Genomic DNA, 19,096 nt, shown 5'->3' on the forward strand with positions numbered 1-19,096 from the left:
GCAAGTAAATTATATGCTGACTTGAGAACATTGAAATTATTACATATAATGCACATACAATGATACAAATGCAATTTTTTTCTACAATAAAGTTGTTACATGTGTTTATGAATACATAAGTGCCAATCTTGTCCTTTAAATTATCTAAATATTTTTATGAAAATACTTAAGTACTAGAATAATTGAAGTAATCTATATATGAATCTAATCAATTTAAATCTAGATATTTGAGGTACACCCAAATAATTCACACCAAATAATGACATTAAAAACCCTCTTTGTTTGTTTATCTTTACCATAGTGACTGGTTAAAAAATAGTCTCCTGGAAATATATTTAGGAGAGCTGTTTCTTATTAAGTCTACAGATAAATTATAATGTTTCAAAAACCATTCTGTTACCTTGAAAACTGTTCAGTCACGCATTTTCACATGTTCACTCACTGCCTGGGGAGGGTTACTGTATAAATCCATCAAGTAATTATTACCAGTGTAGAGTTCCTTCATTCTTACATGAACTTTTCCATGTGAAGATAGATGTTTTTCAGAATGTGAGCTAATTGAACACCTGACACTAGATGCACAACAGCCATCACCATTTCAATTAAAGCAGTTAAGTGAAAGGTACATTTTTCTTACTGATAATGATTTCATTTCAAATGTTACTTTTGTTTGAAAATACACATCCCTCATGTCATTACTATAATTCAAAACTTTATAAAGTGGAACAGATTTCTAATGCTGAAAAAAAAAACATCATGAAATGCATAGTTACATTTTCAGCTTATCAATCAGGTAGCATTTTCCCATCCTCACTAAATTTCACACATGAAAGTACTCTCTTAGTTATTAAATGTAACACATGCACACAAAGAAAATGAAGTGCCCCCATATATAGCACAGCAAGGTTTTAAATATAAGAAATGTATTTTTAAAATGATCACTCTCATTTCTCTTTTCTGTGTGATTTATTTAACCCTTACAGAATATAACCTTGAGCCTTGTGAAGACCCTGGAATTCCTCAGTATGGTAGCCGAGTTGGGTTCAGCTTTGGGGTTGGTGATACTCTGACCTTCTCCTGCTCGCTGGGTTACAGACTGGAAGGCTCTTCGGAGATCACCTGTCTTGGCGGTGGCCGGCGAGTGTGGAGTGCACCTCTGCCAAGGTGTGTGGGTACGTGGTCAGCTGCTTTCATTTGCTTGTATGTGTAGTCACTGTCCATGAAGTTGCATGATTACACACTTTTTTTTCTTATAATCTGTTGAATTTCTGCATTTCTTTCACATTAGTTACTTCTATTTTCTTTTCAATTTGGCAATATGGTATACCCCAATTATTCTGCTGCTCCAATCAAACAACTATGCTTCTCAACTGGTTTTCAGATAATAATAAAAACAAATAAAACAGACATAAGATAAATACATTGATGATCCACAGAGAACTAAACAAGATAATAAAAATTACAAAACCTGAAATAATGCATGGATTCATTTCCTAAAAGTTAAAATTAACATGAAGATTTCTGAGTGATTCTTTTGTGATTGGTTTATTCTGTCTCTAGGTGTCTGATTTACATACCTAAATTCTTTTTTTTTTTCCCTGATAACTCACTCACAACAAGGAGGGGGAACAGTCAATTTGAGTATGAAGAAATGGCTAGAAAGGTAAATTGCCCCATTATCAAACAGTCCAGCACTCAGAATCTAGCACTGGACAATTTCTATAGAAATGCTTATATGGTGAAATCTATTGTTTTGATGCTATATTCTGACGGATGTTTTGACACTATTTTATTACTTGTAATTTATAGGTATAAAAGAAAATTACAAGAAAAAAACGAGTCAATTATAGAGCAGATAAGAATTTTAAGGCACCTATTAACTCATGATAAATGGATTGATAGTTATTCGTGTTGTGAGATAAAGACTAGCAGTAATTTAAGTGTAAAAAGCCTGGATCTAATAAAATTTTAAATGGGTATTTTGTCAAAATAAGGGACAAAAATAAGTAGATTTTTTTTCATCATTATTTAAGCTACTTTCCATTTAAACAGACACTCCAGAGATAAGAACAATCTCAGGTCACTGGACATTCAATAATTATTAGTGTTTATTGTCCTGAAAGAAAAATATATATATATATATATTTATTAAGAAATACCTATAATTGGGCATAAATCAATATTCCTGAGTTTCAGTGTGGTGAGGGTTATAATATCCTCCTTCATACAACAGAATCTCACTTAATGCTCACAATGCCGAATATATTGATTTTCCTATTTTTTTCTGTAATACTTGATCCTTATATGTTAAATAATGTACCCAAGATCAAGTTTGTAAGTGGTAGGATTGAGCTTGAGCATGATTTGTACAAAGGTAAATCTCCCAATATGCCCAGTCCTTTATAGCAGTATCTCGGAAGCCTCTTTAGACACAGGCTCACAGTCACACAGAGTTAAAAATTTTTAAATGTAACTGATAAGAAAAAAATAAAATTATAAAAAAAATAATTAGAAAATTTCAAAAGTCATAATTTTACAAGAAAGGGAAAAAATTTTCTCCTAAGGTGACAAATACTAGACAGTTACTAACTCAGAAAACAAAAACAAAAACAAAAACAAAAAACCTTAAATTTCTCATTATATTTAATTTATTCATATATAGATCTTTAATTGGAAGGGTGAAAGAATATTTGGACAATTTTAGAAAGCAAATTTTGCTGTGAGACTCTTACATACAGTTTCAAATTAAAAAAATAAAAGCTTTTTCTACTTTTACACTGATTGAAATTTATGATTGAGTCTGTTGACCTTAATATTTCCTATCACATGTATGTATTTAACTTGGAAGATGGAACAGCTATAAGTAATAGAATTTTTTCAGTAATTCTATAATTTTTATTAAACTTTACTAGTTTGTTTGCTCTTTGTCACAAATATGCTCATCTTTGTAATTCTAGATCCACATATATCCACTTATTTTTTTTTTTTTTTTTTTACTTTTTTGATCACTGTAGTTAGAAAAAAACAGGACATGTTGTTGGACATTATTCCTATCAACAAATGGCTTGCTCTCTTTTATTTTCAGGTGGACAGATAATAGAACGGAACAGGGTCTAATTCTGTGGAGTGCTATCAAACTCGATGGATAGCTAAACTTGGCTTTCAGCTCTTGGTAGTTCCACATACTTAGCTCTCTGAGAATAGGACACAAAAATGAGCCATCCTACAGATGTTCAATTCGCAATGCTGCTTCTTTTTGGACAATTTTCTCATTCATACTTTTTACTTTCATCCATTTTACTTCCTATAAATCTATCACAGTTCAAGTCTTTCAAAAACAAAAAACAAACAAACAAAAAAAAAAAAAACCAACCAACCAACAGCAGCAAACAATAAACAACTAAATAAGAAAAGAAATAATAGCAAACAACACCAAACCAAAAAGACAAGCACAGGAAAAAAGAGTCTGTTTTGTTTTGGCCAACTACCCCCTGGAGCCTGAACTAGAGTGTGGTTAATAGATATACCCAGTAGAGAGATGTACTGCATTGGAGAAAATTAGTTTTCCTTCTCCCAGCAGATATCAATTACAAATAGCTTCTTGATGAGGAATGGGGTTTTGTATCCACTTCCTCTTCTTTATGCTAGGATTTCATCTGGTTTGAACTTGTGCCATCTTTTATAACCAGGAAAACGAGTGTATCTTCAGGCAGTGTCCAACTGAACTAGAATCCCAAGCCAGGCCATGTTGCAAACAAGCAAGCAGTTAATGATGGAAGATGTTTTGTAAAGTAGATTAGCAAGTTCAATATGAACAGTGATTTGTCTCTCAGTAAGATTCCGCCCATTGTAAGAAGCCCGTGCATTCCAAGTCATTTTAAAGACATTAACTCATTCATGCTCAAAATCCCAAAGAACACATCTACTTCTCTTTCTTTTTTTTAAAAATTTTTCATCAATTACACTGTATTCATTCTGCATCCCCCCATAAGCCCCTCCCTCCTCCCCTCCCAATCCCACCCTCCCTCCTCCCTCTGCTTGCATGCCACTCCCCAAGTCCACTAATAGGGGAGGTTCTCCTCTCCTTTCTGATCTTAGTCTGTCAGTTCACATCAAAAGTGGCTGCATTGTCCTCTACTATGGCCTGGTAAGGCTGCTCCCCCCCAGAGGGAGGTGATCAAAGAGCAGACCAATCAGATTATGTCAGAGGTAGTCCCTCTTCACATTACTATGTAACCCAATTGGACTCTGAACTGCCCTGGGCTACATCTGTGCAGGGGTTCTGGGTTATCTCTATGAATAGTCCTTGGTTGGAGTATGAGTCTCTGGGAAGTTCCCTATGTTCAAATTTTCCTGTTCTGTTGCTCTCCTTGTGGAGACCCTGTCCTCTCCAGCTCTTACTATCTCCCAGTTCTTACCTAAAATTCCGTTCACCTGCCCAACAGTTGCCCATCCGGCTCAGCATCTGCTTTGATAGTCTGAAGGGCAGAGGCTTTCAGAGGCCCTCTGTGGTAGGTTCCTAGGTTGTTTCCTGTTTTCTTCTTCTTCTGATGTCCAATCTAGTGGGGCCGAGGCGCCAGCACTCAGCTGTGCTCCAGACACAAGCACAAACAGTTGAGGCGCGCCTGATGTCTACTTCTCTTTCTAATTCCATATGGCACTGATTTGTGTGTGTGACATCCAACAAGTAACAAAATCATGCTTTAATCATGAGTCAAATGAGAAAAATGATCTCTACGTTAGACAGACATACTTTTTTTTTTGGTCTTTTTTAGATACGTACAGTGCTTTTTTATTGATTTTTGTAGCTTAAAAATAAGTGTTGGTAACAGAAAAATAATGCTGTGGGTAGACAGCATGGAGACACGGCGCTATCAGTATAACATCTGTGTGAATCTGAACCTGTTCTCGAAGGTTCTAAAAAAAAAAAGACAGAAAAGAGAAAAATCCATCATTAAGCAATTATGTCTATTCCATCTCAAAACCGAAGCTTTTCTTAAAGAAATTATAGGCATCAGGTCCTCATCACTGTAATGTTAAATATGACTCATTTGTGAATTCAACCATCAATGTAGTCAATGTATGCTAAGCAAATTTATGGATTAAATATTTGAATTGCTTTTCGTACTATCATTAACTAGCTGAATAAATTTCAGAAAATGTCTCAATTTTCTGAATCCTCTTTTAAAAAGGAGTTTGGCAGTATGTCCTCTATACAAATCAATAGCTCTAAAGTAAACCAGTAACTGTGCTAAACAGACACAAACACTTGAGGTAAAAAGCTGTGGTAATAAGATAGGCATTTTTTTTATGATTTTTAAACATTTATTTATTCATTTATTTCAGTTTATTCACTTTGTATCCCAGCTGTAGCCCCCTCTCTTGTCTCCTCCCAGTCTTACCCACCCTCCCTCCTCTCCCTGTATGCCCTCCCCTAGTCCACTGATAGGGGAGGTCCTTCTCTTCTTCCATCTGACCCTAGCCTATCAGGTCTCATCAGGGCTGGCTGCATTGTCTTCCTCTGTGGCATCGCAAGGCTGCACACTCCAGAGGGAGGTGATCAAAGAGCCAGCCACTGAGTACATGAGTACATGTCAGAGACATCCCACTTGTAAGCTGAGCAGCCTTTGGGCTTCATCTGAGTAAGGGGTTTTGATCTTGTCTATGCATGTTCCTTGGCTGGAGTATCAGTCTCTGCAGAGCCCCTCGCACCCAGTAATTTTTGGCTCCTGAGTGAGGTAACCCAGAAGCACAAAGACATACATGGTATATACCCACTTATAAGTGGATAATAGTCATATAATATAGGAAAAACATACTAAAATCTATAGTCCTGAAGAAGCTAAACAATAAGGAGGACCATAGGGAAGAGGCTAAAACCCCATTCAGAAGGGCAAACACGATAGACATTGGAAGTAGGAGAAGAAAAGTAACAGAACAGGAGCCTTCCACAAGGGACCTCTGAAAGATACTACCCACAGGGGTATCAAAGGGGATACTAAGACTCATAGCTAAACTTTGGGCAAAGTGCAAGGAACCTTATGAAAGAAGGGGGAGATAGAAAGACCTGGAGTGGACAGGAGCTCCACAAGATAGGCATTTTTAAAAAAGCATAAATAATCTAATTGCTCGAGATTAACAAAAGGGTACTTTAAAGAACATCAAAGCTGAATAAAAAAATAACACCCTGACAATGTACTGGAAGACTCATAATTTACAATCTTCTTGCTCCCCAGACTCCTCTTCTTCCACTATCTTCCGGTAACACTGCCTCAATGTATCAAAGAAAATGGAATTTCTTAATTGAGAAAATCTGTTATTTGAGAACAGTCTCACTGTATAACCCTGTCTAGCTTCAAACAGCTAAAGTTTCTGCCTCAGATTCCTGAGTGCTGGGGTCAATGGCAAGTACATGCCACCATACTCTTGTTTTTCTTATTGATTCTAAATAGGTAAACTTACCAATATCTGTTCCCCTCAATCCTTCTAACTCATTCAAGTAAAGAAGCACACTCCTGAACAAATTTAACCTTTCTACCTGCACTTGGACAGTCTCAGCCTTCACGTGACTCTAACACCAAGCCTTTCATGCTTGCTCTTGGAGGCTTCCCATCCTACTCTCCCCACATACAATACTGCCTCCCCTCTCCTGTAGCCAAAACTTCCAGTGTTCCTCGCTGGTGAATGATTCAGATGAAGCTGACCAGAGGAACTTGGAAAGAGCTTCCCGGTGCCTGAGCACACGGTTTGAGCCATTGATTGGACAAACAAGAACAAAAACTTCTCTTTTGCTCAAGCCACACACACAGAAATAGAAAAGCATGCTCTGTAAGTATATAAATAGATGCATGCCTGTAAGTTTGTGTGAATAACCATGGCTGGGGCATTGTTTCAAAATATAAAATGTAGAGTATTAATTTATACTTTTCAGTCTTATCATTTACTTAAAATTCTTATTCACAGGATAATAAAGAAACAAAAGAAAACAGTTTTATTTTTAATTCATGGGTTAAAAAAGTTATCAATAATGACCAAAAAATGTGCCAACAGCCTAATTTTTTTCCATTTTAAATATTTACTTATTAAAATTTACAAAGGTTTAAGTAAGAATTTCATTGATAGCTAAATTGTACTTTCCAGACTTGATCATATGTGGATGATTAAATCTATTTAGAAAGTATATTTAAATACCCGATCATTTATGAAGTAAGAGATAAGACAAATAAACCTATTAAAATAATCTGACCCTTATTTATTGTATCACTATCATTTATTCTGTGTGTGACAGGGGTGTGCATGTGCCTCTCCGTGCACATGTAGGGGTCAGAGGACAGCTTTGTGCAGGTGTATCTCTACTTTCTTCTTTACATGGATTCCAGGGATCAAGCTCAGGACTCGAGTCTTGCATTATAAGAACTTTTGTCCACTATATCATCTTAAAATATCAACAAACTGAAATAGAAATGTCTTTGGACAATATAATAAAACGCAACAAAAAAATAGCATGGAAAAAGGTTTGCAGTGCAAGAAAAGATGAAATTAATTCATTTTTCTAAGTTCTTCCAAACTTTAAGTAAGGTGGTATGAGGCTTTGAATATTAGATTAGTATTTAAAATCTACTTTGGGTAAATAAGTTAAATATACAAACATGATTATTTCTCAGCATTGATCAGTTCAAGTTAAAGAGAATATTTTATGACTAAGCACAACGATTTAAACAATCATTATGACTCCAAAGATTTCCCATACTTTTAAATTCATAACTATTTTTTTTTATTCATGGAGAGTGTGAGTGTATTAGGAATGCTCACAGATGGGAATATAAGTTCTTATTTCAGTCCGGTTGACATGTTTTATTTTTCCACCTGTGTGTCTATGTCTGTGTGTGTGTGTCTGTGCATGCATGTGTGTAGTTGGAGGAGTCAGAATATGCGGGGTTGAAATTTATGCATGACAAGGAAATAAGATTAGAATGATCTAAGGGTAATGGCTCGGATTTGAAGAATCTGGTTCATTCAGCTGAAAGAGTTAAAAAGCAATGACACTGCAGGAGCAATGCACACATTGTTATTTTTTAATTCAGCTTTGATGTTCTTTAAAGTGCCCTTTTGTTAATCTCGAGCAATTAGATTATGCTTTTTTAAAAATACCTACATCAAATCTTGGCTTCCAGTAACCAGGTTTCTTGGGACACTGGCTGATTTAGAGACTAGAGCAAAAAAAAAAAACGCACGAGATGTACCTCAAACATGTGTAGCACCAGGAAGAGAAGAGGTGGTTGAAAAAAAAAATGTGTCAGTGGGAGTATTTCAGAGGAATGTAGGAACCAACCCAGAGGGGTTTACAAACACTGTAATCAACAAAATCAATAAAACTGGCCATGGCACTGCATGTTTGCAATGTCAGCTTGTGGGAGACGGAAGCGGGAAGATCGGTAGTGTGATGCCAGGCTAACTACATAGCCAGCCTGGGGTACATGGTTAGAATCTGCATCAATCAATCAATCGATCAATCCATCAACCAATCAATTCACCTAGTAACACTGGATTGTAACCCAATGCATAAAATAAATATTTATAAGCTCAAATAGACACAAATAAGTGATTAAGAAAACAAAGTAACTTCCATTCATGTTGTGTTGATGCCGTTTGCCTGGAACTGCTGAGAGAGAAGCTTTACCCTTTCACCTTTCTTCCCTAGCCCACACACAGGAAAAACATTAGGAAGAGAACAGTGGCAAGGCAGAGAACAAGCCTCCAAACTGCCCTGGTGACCAGAAACAAGCCAGAGGCTGTCACACCCAAGAACTGATGACAATGACACAGTGACTGAACATTTGTTATCTAGGGGGAATTCTGGAAGAGAACATTAGGAGCTCAGAGTGTAGTGCAGCTGTTGTGTGCTTGCCTTGCATGTTAGGCTCTGGGGTCAGCCCTTGACACTGAAAGGTGGGGGTGAGATATTAGGTTCTAGGTAAGGAAAAAAATTAAACTGCCTAAATTAGTTAATGATGTATCAGTGATTCATTGATTCTAAAGGATGCTTCATACCTCCAATCCAAAGCCCTGTTTTCTTGAGAGCAGAATGCTAGAAAAAGCACCTTGGTACCAAGGGTGAGCTTTCTGGACTTCTTCATGGGGCAGAGAGTGTTCAGCTGTGCGTGTGTTCCTGGCTGTCTCTGAAGGGCACAACTAGGTTGGTGATTGAGTCAAATCCAACATCCTAATCTTATGCTGCTTAAATGGTGGCATTCCTGAAATACTTTTGGTTAATATGCCATTCTGAAATCAGAAAAATACTATTTTCTCTTAATGTTAGCATTCGTCTTTATTTTTAAAAAAGCAGGCCATAGTAGAGGACAATGCAGCCACTTTTGATGTGAACTGATAGACTAAGATCAGAAAGGAGAGGAGAACCTCCCCTATCAGTGGACTTGGGGAGTGGCATGCATGCTGAAAGGGGAGGGAGGATGGGATCGGGAGGGAAGGAAGGAGGGGCCTATGGGGCAATACAAAATGAATAAAGTGTAATTAATAAAAAATTTTTAAAAAGGCAAAAAGAAAAAGAAAAAAAAAGCATCTAGCAACCATGCTAGATGCTATAGACCATGAATGAGCAAACATTGTCTGCAGCCAGGTGGTATTAAATACAGAAAGCATCAAAGCCACGTGGCATTGGAAAGGGATATAGGTAACGGACAATATATAAATAAAAGGCTATAGCAGTATTCTAAGAAATAGTGGCTTACAGAACAAAGCAACATGTTGGATGTTACTATGGAACCATGGTTTCCAAACACCTGTAGCAGATTTAACAAGTCCAGTCCTCCTAAACCACCTTTCAATTCAGAATTTACACTTAAGAAATTCTTAAAAACATAAAAAAGGAAATACAGGATAATTTCATACCAAATTATCCTGGAATTTGTTTATAAGTGTGGTATACAATTTATTAACAAGTTCATAGATTTACTATAATTTTATACATTTATAGTTGTTTGCCCGTGGCCTAGAGACATGGCTCTAGCATTAAAGGCTAGGCTCACACCCAAACTGTATATCTCTTTCTGTTTGCCTTTCTCTGTCTTTTTTTTTCTCCCCTTGTGTGGGTATATGTGAGAGAAAGTGTATGTATGAGAAAGAGCAGTTTATGGATAACCTAATTTTCAAGAACTTTCAAATCTCTCTGTATATCCAGACCTCTCCTGAGAGGAATCTCCATTTCTGGCTTTACACGGGTCCTCTCCATATGGACATCCTCCCACAGACACACTGATTTCCCTGTGCCAAAACAGAATGCATTACCGGATAAACTCTTCCTGCTACACTCTTATCTTCATTTACAGCATCATTCTCATCCAATCATCCAAGCGAGAAATTATGTCATCTTTCTCTCTTTCTTCCTTTTATTTCTCTCTTTAATATGAGTCATCTGTGAGACTTGCCATATAAAAGTGCTGTTCACATTTATCTTTTTCATTCTCATCAACATTACCTTTTCTAGTTTTTTTTTGTTTCCTAAAGACTATCAAAAATGACATTATGTGTGCTAAGCGTTGTGTAAAACTATATATGTATTTTATAGACAATTACATAGTCCTTTATGTTTCCATGTCCATATAATATAGGAAGATATTGTCTTCCCATCTTCCTTCCTTATAAAGTACATAGATTAATTATGCAATTTGTTCAATTCTGAAACCATCTGTTTGTGAAGCTTTCAATAGACATATTGGTTTTTGCTAATAAATAACAAGGCAATGCAAACGAGATGCTTGAAGCAACACATTTTCTTTCCTTTTTTTTTGTGGTTCAGAAGGCTTGTTTTGTTTTATGTGAACTTGAGGTGTTTATGGTCTCAGAAGCTGCAGTCAAGAGGTTGTCTAGGAATGAGCTCTCACCTGAGGTTCAGCACCCTCACCCAAACTCATAGAGTTCTTTGCAAATAATCAGGTCTGAATAGTTCTGGAAACTAAGGGCCTCAGTCCTTAACTTAAGCTCATCTACTTTTCCTTACCTTTTGAACTTCCTAATAGAGCTATTTGCTTCAGTCTGGCAAGGAGAAGCTCTCCAGTGAGCCAAATAGAAAGATGGAGTTCTGCAGTATGCAACTACACAAAAACAGGAAGTAACAAGGAGCAAACCATGGGTCGCACCCACTTTCAAAGGGAGGGGACCATACTAAACCATGAAGATGAGGAAAAGAGTACCGTGAGAGTTCCCCTTAAATTATAACCTGTGAGTTATCTGTAGAAAATCAAAGATATTTTAAATGTCTGATTAAACACAAAATAAAGTTATCTAGTACTTACTAAGTTAATTTAACACTCTGTAAGTCCCTTTAATGGTTGGCATTAGTGTTTTATATTACCATTCTTATATTAGCTTTTGTGCATCCTGTATGTTTCATTCCCAAACATACCACAAACTCTATCTAAATCACAATGTTAAAATTCTTTAGAGTTTGCTCTATTCACAAGCTTGGTTATCATGGTGACATATGCAAATAAACAATCTATTTAACTTGAAGAATATCTGCTTTAAAACACAATTGCTAAACACTGACAAAATTATTCACTGGCTGGACACTCTGATATATAGTCTGTTACGTTCCAATGTCTTCACATAACATAGCTCACATTGACCATATTAGCTATTATTATCTACCTTATTATTTTAAAGTACATATGTTTATTCTACATTTTTGTTTTGTTTTGTTTTCTAAAACTGATTGGTGGGAAGAGCAATAATTCTCCTAAGATTCCAGTTTGATGATATCACTCTCCTGCTTGACATTTTTCCTCTGTTTGTCTACTCCTCCTATGATGAATTCTGAAAGTACCTCTTATCCTTCATCCTCACCTTCTTATTCACTCAGGCTCTTTCTCTAAACTCATCTTCTTTATCCAAGCTGATAAGCTCTATGTGACCTCTCGGGAGAGCAGTTAGAGGTCCATGAAGTTCTCTTGAACATTCTGAATTTTCTGTTTTTTAATATCTCATCAGTCTGTACTGAATTGCACCTTTATCTACAAAATGTTTAGCATATAGAAAGCTTTCAGTAAATTTGTTGAACTGACAAAGACATCTGAATATAAAACTATAAAACACAGAAAATTTTTCTTTCCGTTTATAGTTTCAACTTAATAGTTTTTATTTACAAATACACACACACAAATGTGTATTCCTAAGGAAAATAGGGCCATTGTGGCCTTATCCCAACACAGGATTATAAATGCCTTTGGAGCCTGAGTTTTTTAACTTTTCCTTATCCTAAAATGCATTTCTGTTTGAGTATTATTACAATTATAATTATCCCACAGCCAAACTTTAATAATAAACCAAGCAAGCAGCAAACAATAAAAGCAACTGAAAAGATGGCTGTGAATGACACTTTAACAATAATAGAAACAAATATGAAATTTAAAATTTAATGAAAACAAATATAAAATATAAAATGTAAAATTGAAATAATATAAATAGATGAATCTTATACCTAGATTTGGAATAAATATTTCCCCAATCTGAGTAAAGCTCAACCAGAAGTAATGATAGCTTAAGTTTTATCAATGAATTAAAAGTAATTTTACCTGAGGGAAACCTAGTATCCAGAAGAACGGGAAGAAGGGGGACACAGTTCTAATTGGTGGAATTTCACTGAGGACAAGGCTCTTGAACACTTCTTCCCTTGGAATTTGTAAACAGGTAAATTTTTGGTCAGCCATTCAAACCCTAGCCAGCCCTTCCAGAGTAATCCTCTGCAGCCAGTTATTTTCTTACAGCAGCCCTGCGAATACACCTTGTTTTTCCTCATAGTTTGTGGAAAGTCCAGGCCATATGTTAGTTACCTTTCTGTCTCCCATATGTCACTACGGACACTGGCAGCATCACAGTTGCTCCTCCTGAGCACAAGGCCTTTTGAGGTTGCATTGCCACGTGACCCTCGTGAATCAGGTTAGTTAGAGTGGGACAAATCTGCATGAGTACTCACTGGGAAGTGTCCACTGAAGGGTTTGTTCATCTGTGTCCTGAGAGTCTCAGCTGTGTGGACATTTTGTTGTTGTTGCTTTTTGTAATTTGGTAAGAACTTAAAATAGCAGATTCAAAAAATAAGATCTAATTTTCTACACGTGTCTTTAGGCTCTAATTAAACATCTTGTTGTAAGTTAGAATAAAAGAAATCTTCAATGGAAGGTAAGACAAAGAAGAGTAAGATTTGGATGATACACACAAGGTATTGCTTTCTTTTTAAAGGAAGCTTGAGATATCAAAAGGAAGAGAAGAATAGCAGAAATATGTAGGTATGTGCTTGAGAGTTCTGTCCAGAAACAACTGCAATAGTGGAAATGTTATACCACAAACAATGACAAAGTGCTACATGTACTAATTCTTTGTATAAACAACCCGGGAACCTCATTCTGGTGTGGGAACACGCCCAAGTTCAAAAACTTATATCATATTTTTCTTCCGCTACTTCCAAAGAACCTAAAAAAATGAAAAATACCAAAAAAAAAAAAATCTGTACCAAGAGTGGGATTTTTGAAGAAATAAATGGTGTATTATAACCCTACACAGTATGTTGTTTATCTCCACTGGGAGTCTAAGCTTAGATATTTTTACCTAATTAGAAGGTTCCTCGCAGGTCCATAGTAGGTAACAGTACTAAATAGATTTTAAACTATAGCAATAAAAAGCAAATATTTGTATTTTTATCTGTATGCTAACTATTCTTTTGTAAAATATAAATAACTGCACTGAGAGGTCAATAGTCCTTCCCTAGAAAGAAGAAATACTATTTTTATTCAAGTTGTTCTTTTTTTAATTAAATTTTTATTTTTTTAGATTAATTACATTTTATTAACTTTGTACCCCAGCTGTAGCTCCCTCCCTCATTCCCTCCCATTCCCACCCTCCCTCATCTCCTCCCATGCCCCTCCCCCATTCCACTGATAGGGGAGGTCCTCCTCCCCTTCCATCTGACCCTGGCTTATCAGTTCTTACCAGGACTGGCTGCATTATTTTCCTCTGTGGCCTGGCAAGGCTGCTCCCCCTTCAGGGGGTATGGGGATCTAAGAGCCCGCCACTGAGTTCCTATTAAAGACAGTCCCTGTTCCTCTTACTAGTGCACCCTCTTGGTGCCATGGGCTACATCTGAACAGGGGTTCTAGGTTACATCCATGAATGGTCCTTGGTTGTAGTATCAGTCTCAGAAAAGACCCCTGTGCGTAGATATTTTGGTTCTGTTGCTCTCCTTGTGGAGCTCATGTCCTCTACAGGTTTTACTATCTTCCCCTTCTTTCATAAGATTCCCTGCACTCTGCCCAAAGTTTGTTTATGAGTCTCAGCATCTGCTTTTATACACTGCTGGGTAGAGCCTTTCAGAGGTCCAAAGTTGTTCTTATTGAGACCAAAATTTTGTTGGATACAAACATGAGTTATAAAAAATAAATTAGCTGGAGGGATGACTTAGTTATTAAGAGAACAGTATACTCTTTTTTTAAATTTTTCTTTATTATTATTATTATTATCTTTAATGCAGTTTATTCAACTTGTATCCCAACTGTGGACCCCTCCCTCATCTCCTCTTGTCCCACCCTCCCTTCCTCTTGTCCCCCTATGCCCCTTCCCTAGTCCACTGATAGGGAAGATCCTCCTCTCCTTTTCTTTGACCCTAGCCTATCAGGTCTCATCAAGACTGGTTGCATTTTCTTCCTCTGTGGTCTGGCAAGGCTGCATCCCTATTCTTATAAAGTACCTGAGTTTTGTTTTCCAGTACCCAAACCAGGTAGCTCAAAATCACTTATACCTCTAGCTCCAAAGAATTTGGTGCCCTATTTTGGACCTTGAAGGCACTTGTCCCCAAACATGCAGATTCACACAAACATTAATGTCAGTTAAAATACACCTAAAAAGTAAAAGTATTAAATATGTCAGTTATTCTTCATTAATTCTGTAGCCGCTTATTGTGTATTCCACAGACATCCATGACTCTGGAGGCACTGTTACTCAGTAGAGTAGACAACTGGAGGATATAAATGTTACTGCTATTGTAGCTGAATTAGACTTTTAGGCCATATCTCTGGAGAGGGTAGGATTTAATTGGGTACCTGACAGTATCCAAAATGCTTTCAAAGCTATAAGGAACAATTATTGTCACATTAGATGAATATATTTTAAAATTACATCTAATTCCTGTTTGTTTGTTTTTAAGTACATATGTCTATTCATTTTGTATATGAAAATCATGACTTTTTTTCAACCTTTTAAAAACTAAAGTAATGAGAGAAAACGTATCTGTCACATGGGAGGCTGTCATCTGACTGGGTTGTGTGTCATCTGATAATGAACGAGCTAAGATATTTTCAAATGAACTTAGTGTTTTGAAACACAGAAATGAACACTGAATCAAAGTAGTTATCAGTTAGTAGCAATGCATTGCTCTATGCAGACAATCAGCCCAGAGTTCAGGGATACTATTCTAAGAGGGTTATAGATTATGACAAGAGGACCCTTTCATGAACATTCTTTTTAATAACTGAAGTCAGCCTTTAATCAAGAGTATGAAAACCTATGAAACTCTCTTTTGCTCCTTTTGTCTGATTATTTACTATTTTCTTTCTCTTCAGCTAAAGCTAGTTCTTTCTGAATCTAGTTTCTATGCAGGAAAAAGCAATGAAAGTCATTATCCTGTGTGATTTACACAGACCATTGATGTGAAAACATATAATGCAATAAGATAAGCACTATAAATTAAAGCTAAAATCCAAAGGGGCCATATGAGTTCAGGTCTGACATACTTTGTTTATTTAAATAAGTAATAACCATCACCATAATAAAAAACTTCCAAAGTAAATTACTGTGAAAGCACACGATAAAATGGACAAAATGCCTGGAAACTGTTTTCAGAATTCACATATTAAGTTACAAGCAGGTGTTTAAATATAGATTATTCACCCCAAAAAAACTAAGTTTCTGGCAGCAATCTGCTTCTCTGCATCTTGTATTGTATTCTGTAAATTTGCTATCTGTAAATCTAATTTCAAGCATCAACAGTAATATTTATTTTCCATCATCTGTGTGGATGTGTTAATTAGGCCAATAGTTATCATTCCACAATACCAACATAGATCAAAGCCATCATCTGTTTTAATCAGTATAAAAATAGTCTATTCCAAACATTAATAGTTTTTATTCCATGTATTTTTATTAGATCTTTCTGAATTTGTAGTATTTGAACTTTTCTTTTGTTTGGTACAGGACTCTTTAAGTTTGAAATATTGTCCTCTTTTTATCATAACAAATCAGATGTCAAGTTTAGTACTTTTTAATCATTTCTAAAATAAATATTACTTTTTCCTTTTAGATTCTGGGGAAAAAATGTAAGTTTCTTTCTCTCCTCATTCTTTTTCTGTTAATATAAATAAATTTTTCCCATTGGTTAATACAGTTCTAATTTATTACAAAAAAAGAAGCAAAAGATAATTCCAACTATAATTAAAACATATTCTAAATCTTGCTGAAATTTGATCATTACTTTGAAATAAAGTTTCTTTGTATAATGAGTACAATTTGAATAAATTTCATCTACATGTGGGAGTAAACTCATAGTATGCAAATATGTATATTAAAGTGAACAGGGTCTGGGGAGATACCTCAGGCATCACAGTGCTTGCTTACAGGCATGAGGAGTGGCTGTGAAAACACCTGTAACACCAGCACTTTAGAGGAGAGAGACATACAGTTCCTTTGAGTTTGCCATTCCATCATTGGAATAGCTTCATTGGAAGCCCCAGGTCTAGTAAGAGATTCTGTCACAGGAGGTGTCCCCCTGAGGGGGGAGCAATCTTACCAGGCCACAGAGGAAGACAATGCAGCCAGTCCTGATGAGATCTGGTAGGCTAGGGTCAGATAGAAGGGGAGGAGGACCTCCCCTATCAGTGGACTAGGAAGAGTATTGGAAGAGCTGAGGGAGGAAGGATGGGACTGGGAGAAGGCAAGAGAGGGGGGGCTGCAGCGGGGATATAAAGTGAATAAATTGTTATAAAAATCATAATTAAAATTAAAAAAATAAAGTAAGATCTGAATTCAAAGACAAAAAATAAAGAATATAGACATAGAGGATGGAGAGGGTTATTGTCACACACTGAGTGTGACACTTATCATGCATCACTCTACCTATGTGAGTAGTTTTCCCATCTGGGAAGTATAACTATCTGTACCTGCCTAATAAGATGATTGCAGTGAGTCAGTGCAGATGAGGGGTTCATGTGTGATAAATATATTTTCTGTGCTGTGTACATGGGAAGCACTTGATGATGGCTCTGTCAGTTTTCGCAATTATTATTTCTGACAAAACTACTAAAATAAAAAAAATGTATTATTTCTATAACTCTTCTTGGCAGTCAAAGATCAAGAAGAATACAAAGTATAAAGGCCATCTTGGGGCAAGATGGAAAGACAAAATAGCATGAAAGAGGGAGAAGGGCTAGCTTTTGGAATAAGTCAACTGTGATCAACTGTTTGAATGTCAGCTTGAGAGGATTTAAAATCACCTAGGAAACTGTGACTCTGGGAATGTCTATAAAGATATTTCCAAAGAGGATTAACTTAGGAAAGAAGATACCATAATTGGTCTAAATAACCAGACTTATAAAAAGGGAGAAAAAAGAAAAAGTTAGAAGTCTGATTGTCATGCCCACTTATCTCTCTTTGTGCCCTGATTCCAGATGCAGGGTGAAATGAATCTTAGAGAAGATGTTGAATATTTGTAAAGAGAAATTAAGTATAAAGTGCTGTGAAAACTGTTTCAGAGTGAATGGATTAGGAAATATTTAAAATGTTAAGAAATGGAAAATATACTAAATTATGAAAGAGTGACAATGTATAAGGATTGTGAAGTCATCCAAGGAGCAAGATGTGTTAATAGATACTGTAACAGGAGAAGTATTGTCTGATAATATTTCCCCCGAGCCTAAAATGAGAGAAAAACTTTTTTGAAAGAAGGTCTAACTGTGTTTTCAAATACTGATTTCGGTGCCCTGAGGTATGATGACTGCCTTGCCATGGCATTGCTATAACATTGAACTATCTCCTGTAGCCATGTGATAAGGAATGTTCCCATTATTCCTGATTGTCTGATTAGAAGGCCTACACCTAGGAAGGGCAGAAGTGAGGGATGGAACAGAGGTCCATGACCCCTTTTGTGACAGAAGTATCTGGGGAAGGAAAGAGGAAGGAAAGAGCGATTGCGGATTAGCATGGAGAGAAGCACATGTTCAGATCAGTGTGGATGGAGGCCAGATGCAGGCCAGATGATGAGCACTAGCAAGTATTTTGCTATTACAAATGGGAGATAGCCCAGATACAAATCATTAGATCAGATTGTGTGGTATGGGAACCTGGGAGTAAAGGTAGCTTAGGTGGTAATATCTGCCTTGGCCCAGGTGGAATAAGGTTATTCTAAAATCTATTAGTTCTCTGTGTCTTTTCTTGATTATAATAGAGGGTTAGATGATAATTATAGGGCTAATAATAAACCTCATTAGAGCATACTTTATTTGTTAACTTTTTTAAAAGACTTATTTACTTTATGTATGAGTATGCTATCTGCATGTACGCACCTATATGCCAGAAGAAGGCATGAGATACCAGTATAGATGGTTGTAAGCCACCAAGTAAGTGGTTGCTGGAAATTGATCTCAGAACCTCTGGAAGAGCAGACAGTGCTCTTAACCCCTGAGCCATCTCTCCAGCCCTAGACCATACTTTTAAATTATCAACAACAGGAATTTAGTTTGTAATACTGATGAGCTGTAAACAGTCCTACTGCCTCCAGGTTCAACAGGAATCAGAATGTGTGCAGGTAAGCAGCTATGTATAAGAAGAAAAAAACAATGCAATTAACAATGCAGGCACATAATACCCAAATAGGCATGGGCTGAGATTTACCTGAATGTTTTTCCTAAAGAGACTCAGAATAAGCTCTACCATATTCTCCAGTGTACAATTTTAAAATCTGAGGCCCAGGGAGGTTAAATAAAATTCCACAAAAGGTGAAGTCAGAAACTAAATTGCCAGTTTGAATACAGGGTTTGTA

The 19,096-nt window shown here is 36.4% G+C and overlaps 1 protein-coding gene across 1 annotated transcript in view; it reads left to right on the forward strand.

Moving 5' to 3' along the window:
* Csmd3 (CUB and Sushi multiple domains 3) overlaps positions 1-19,096 on the forward strand; it is a 1,323,831-nt gene that overhangs the window by 902,238 nt on the left and 402,497 nt on the right. Inside the window, exon 22 of the mRNA XM_060389430.1 lies at positions 984-1,172. Within this exon, the coding sequence (XP_060245413.1) occupies positions 984-1,172 (189 nt within the window). The remainder of the gene's footprint in view (positions 1-983; positions 1,173-19,096) is intronic.

The sequence above is a fragment of the Meriones unguiculatus genome, chromosome 8, assembly GCF_030254825.1.
Source record: "Meriones unguiculatus strain TT.TT164.6M chromosome 8, Bangor_MerUng_6.1, whole genome shotgun sequence".
Classification (NCBI taxonomy): Eukaryota; Metazoa; Chordata; class Mammalia; order Rodentia; family Muridae; genus Meriones; species Meriones unguiculatus.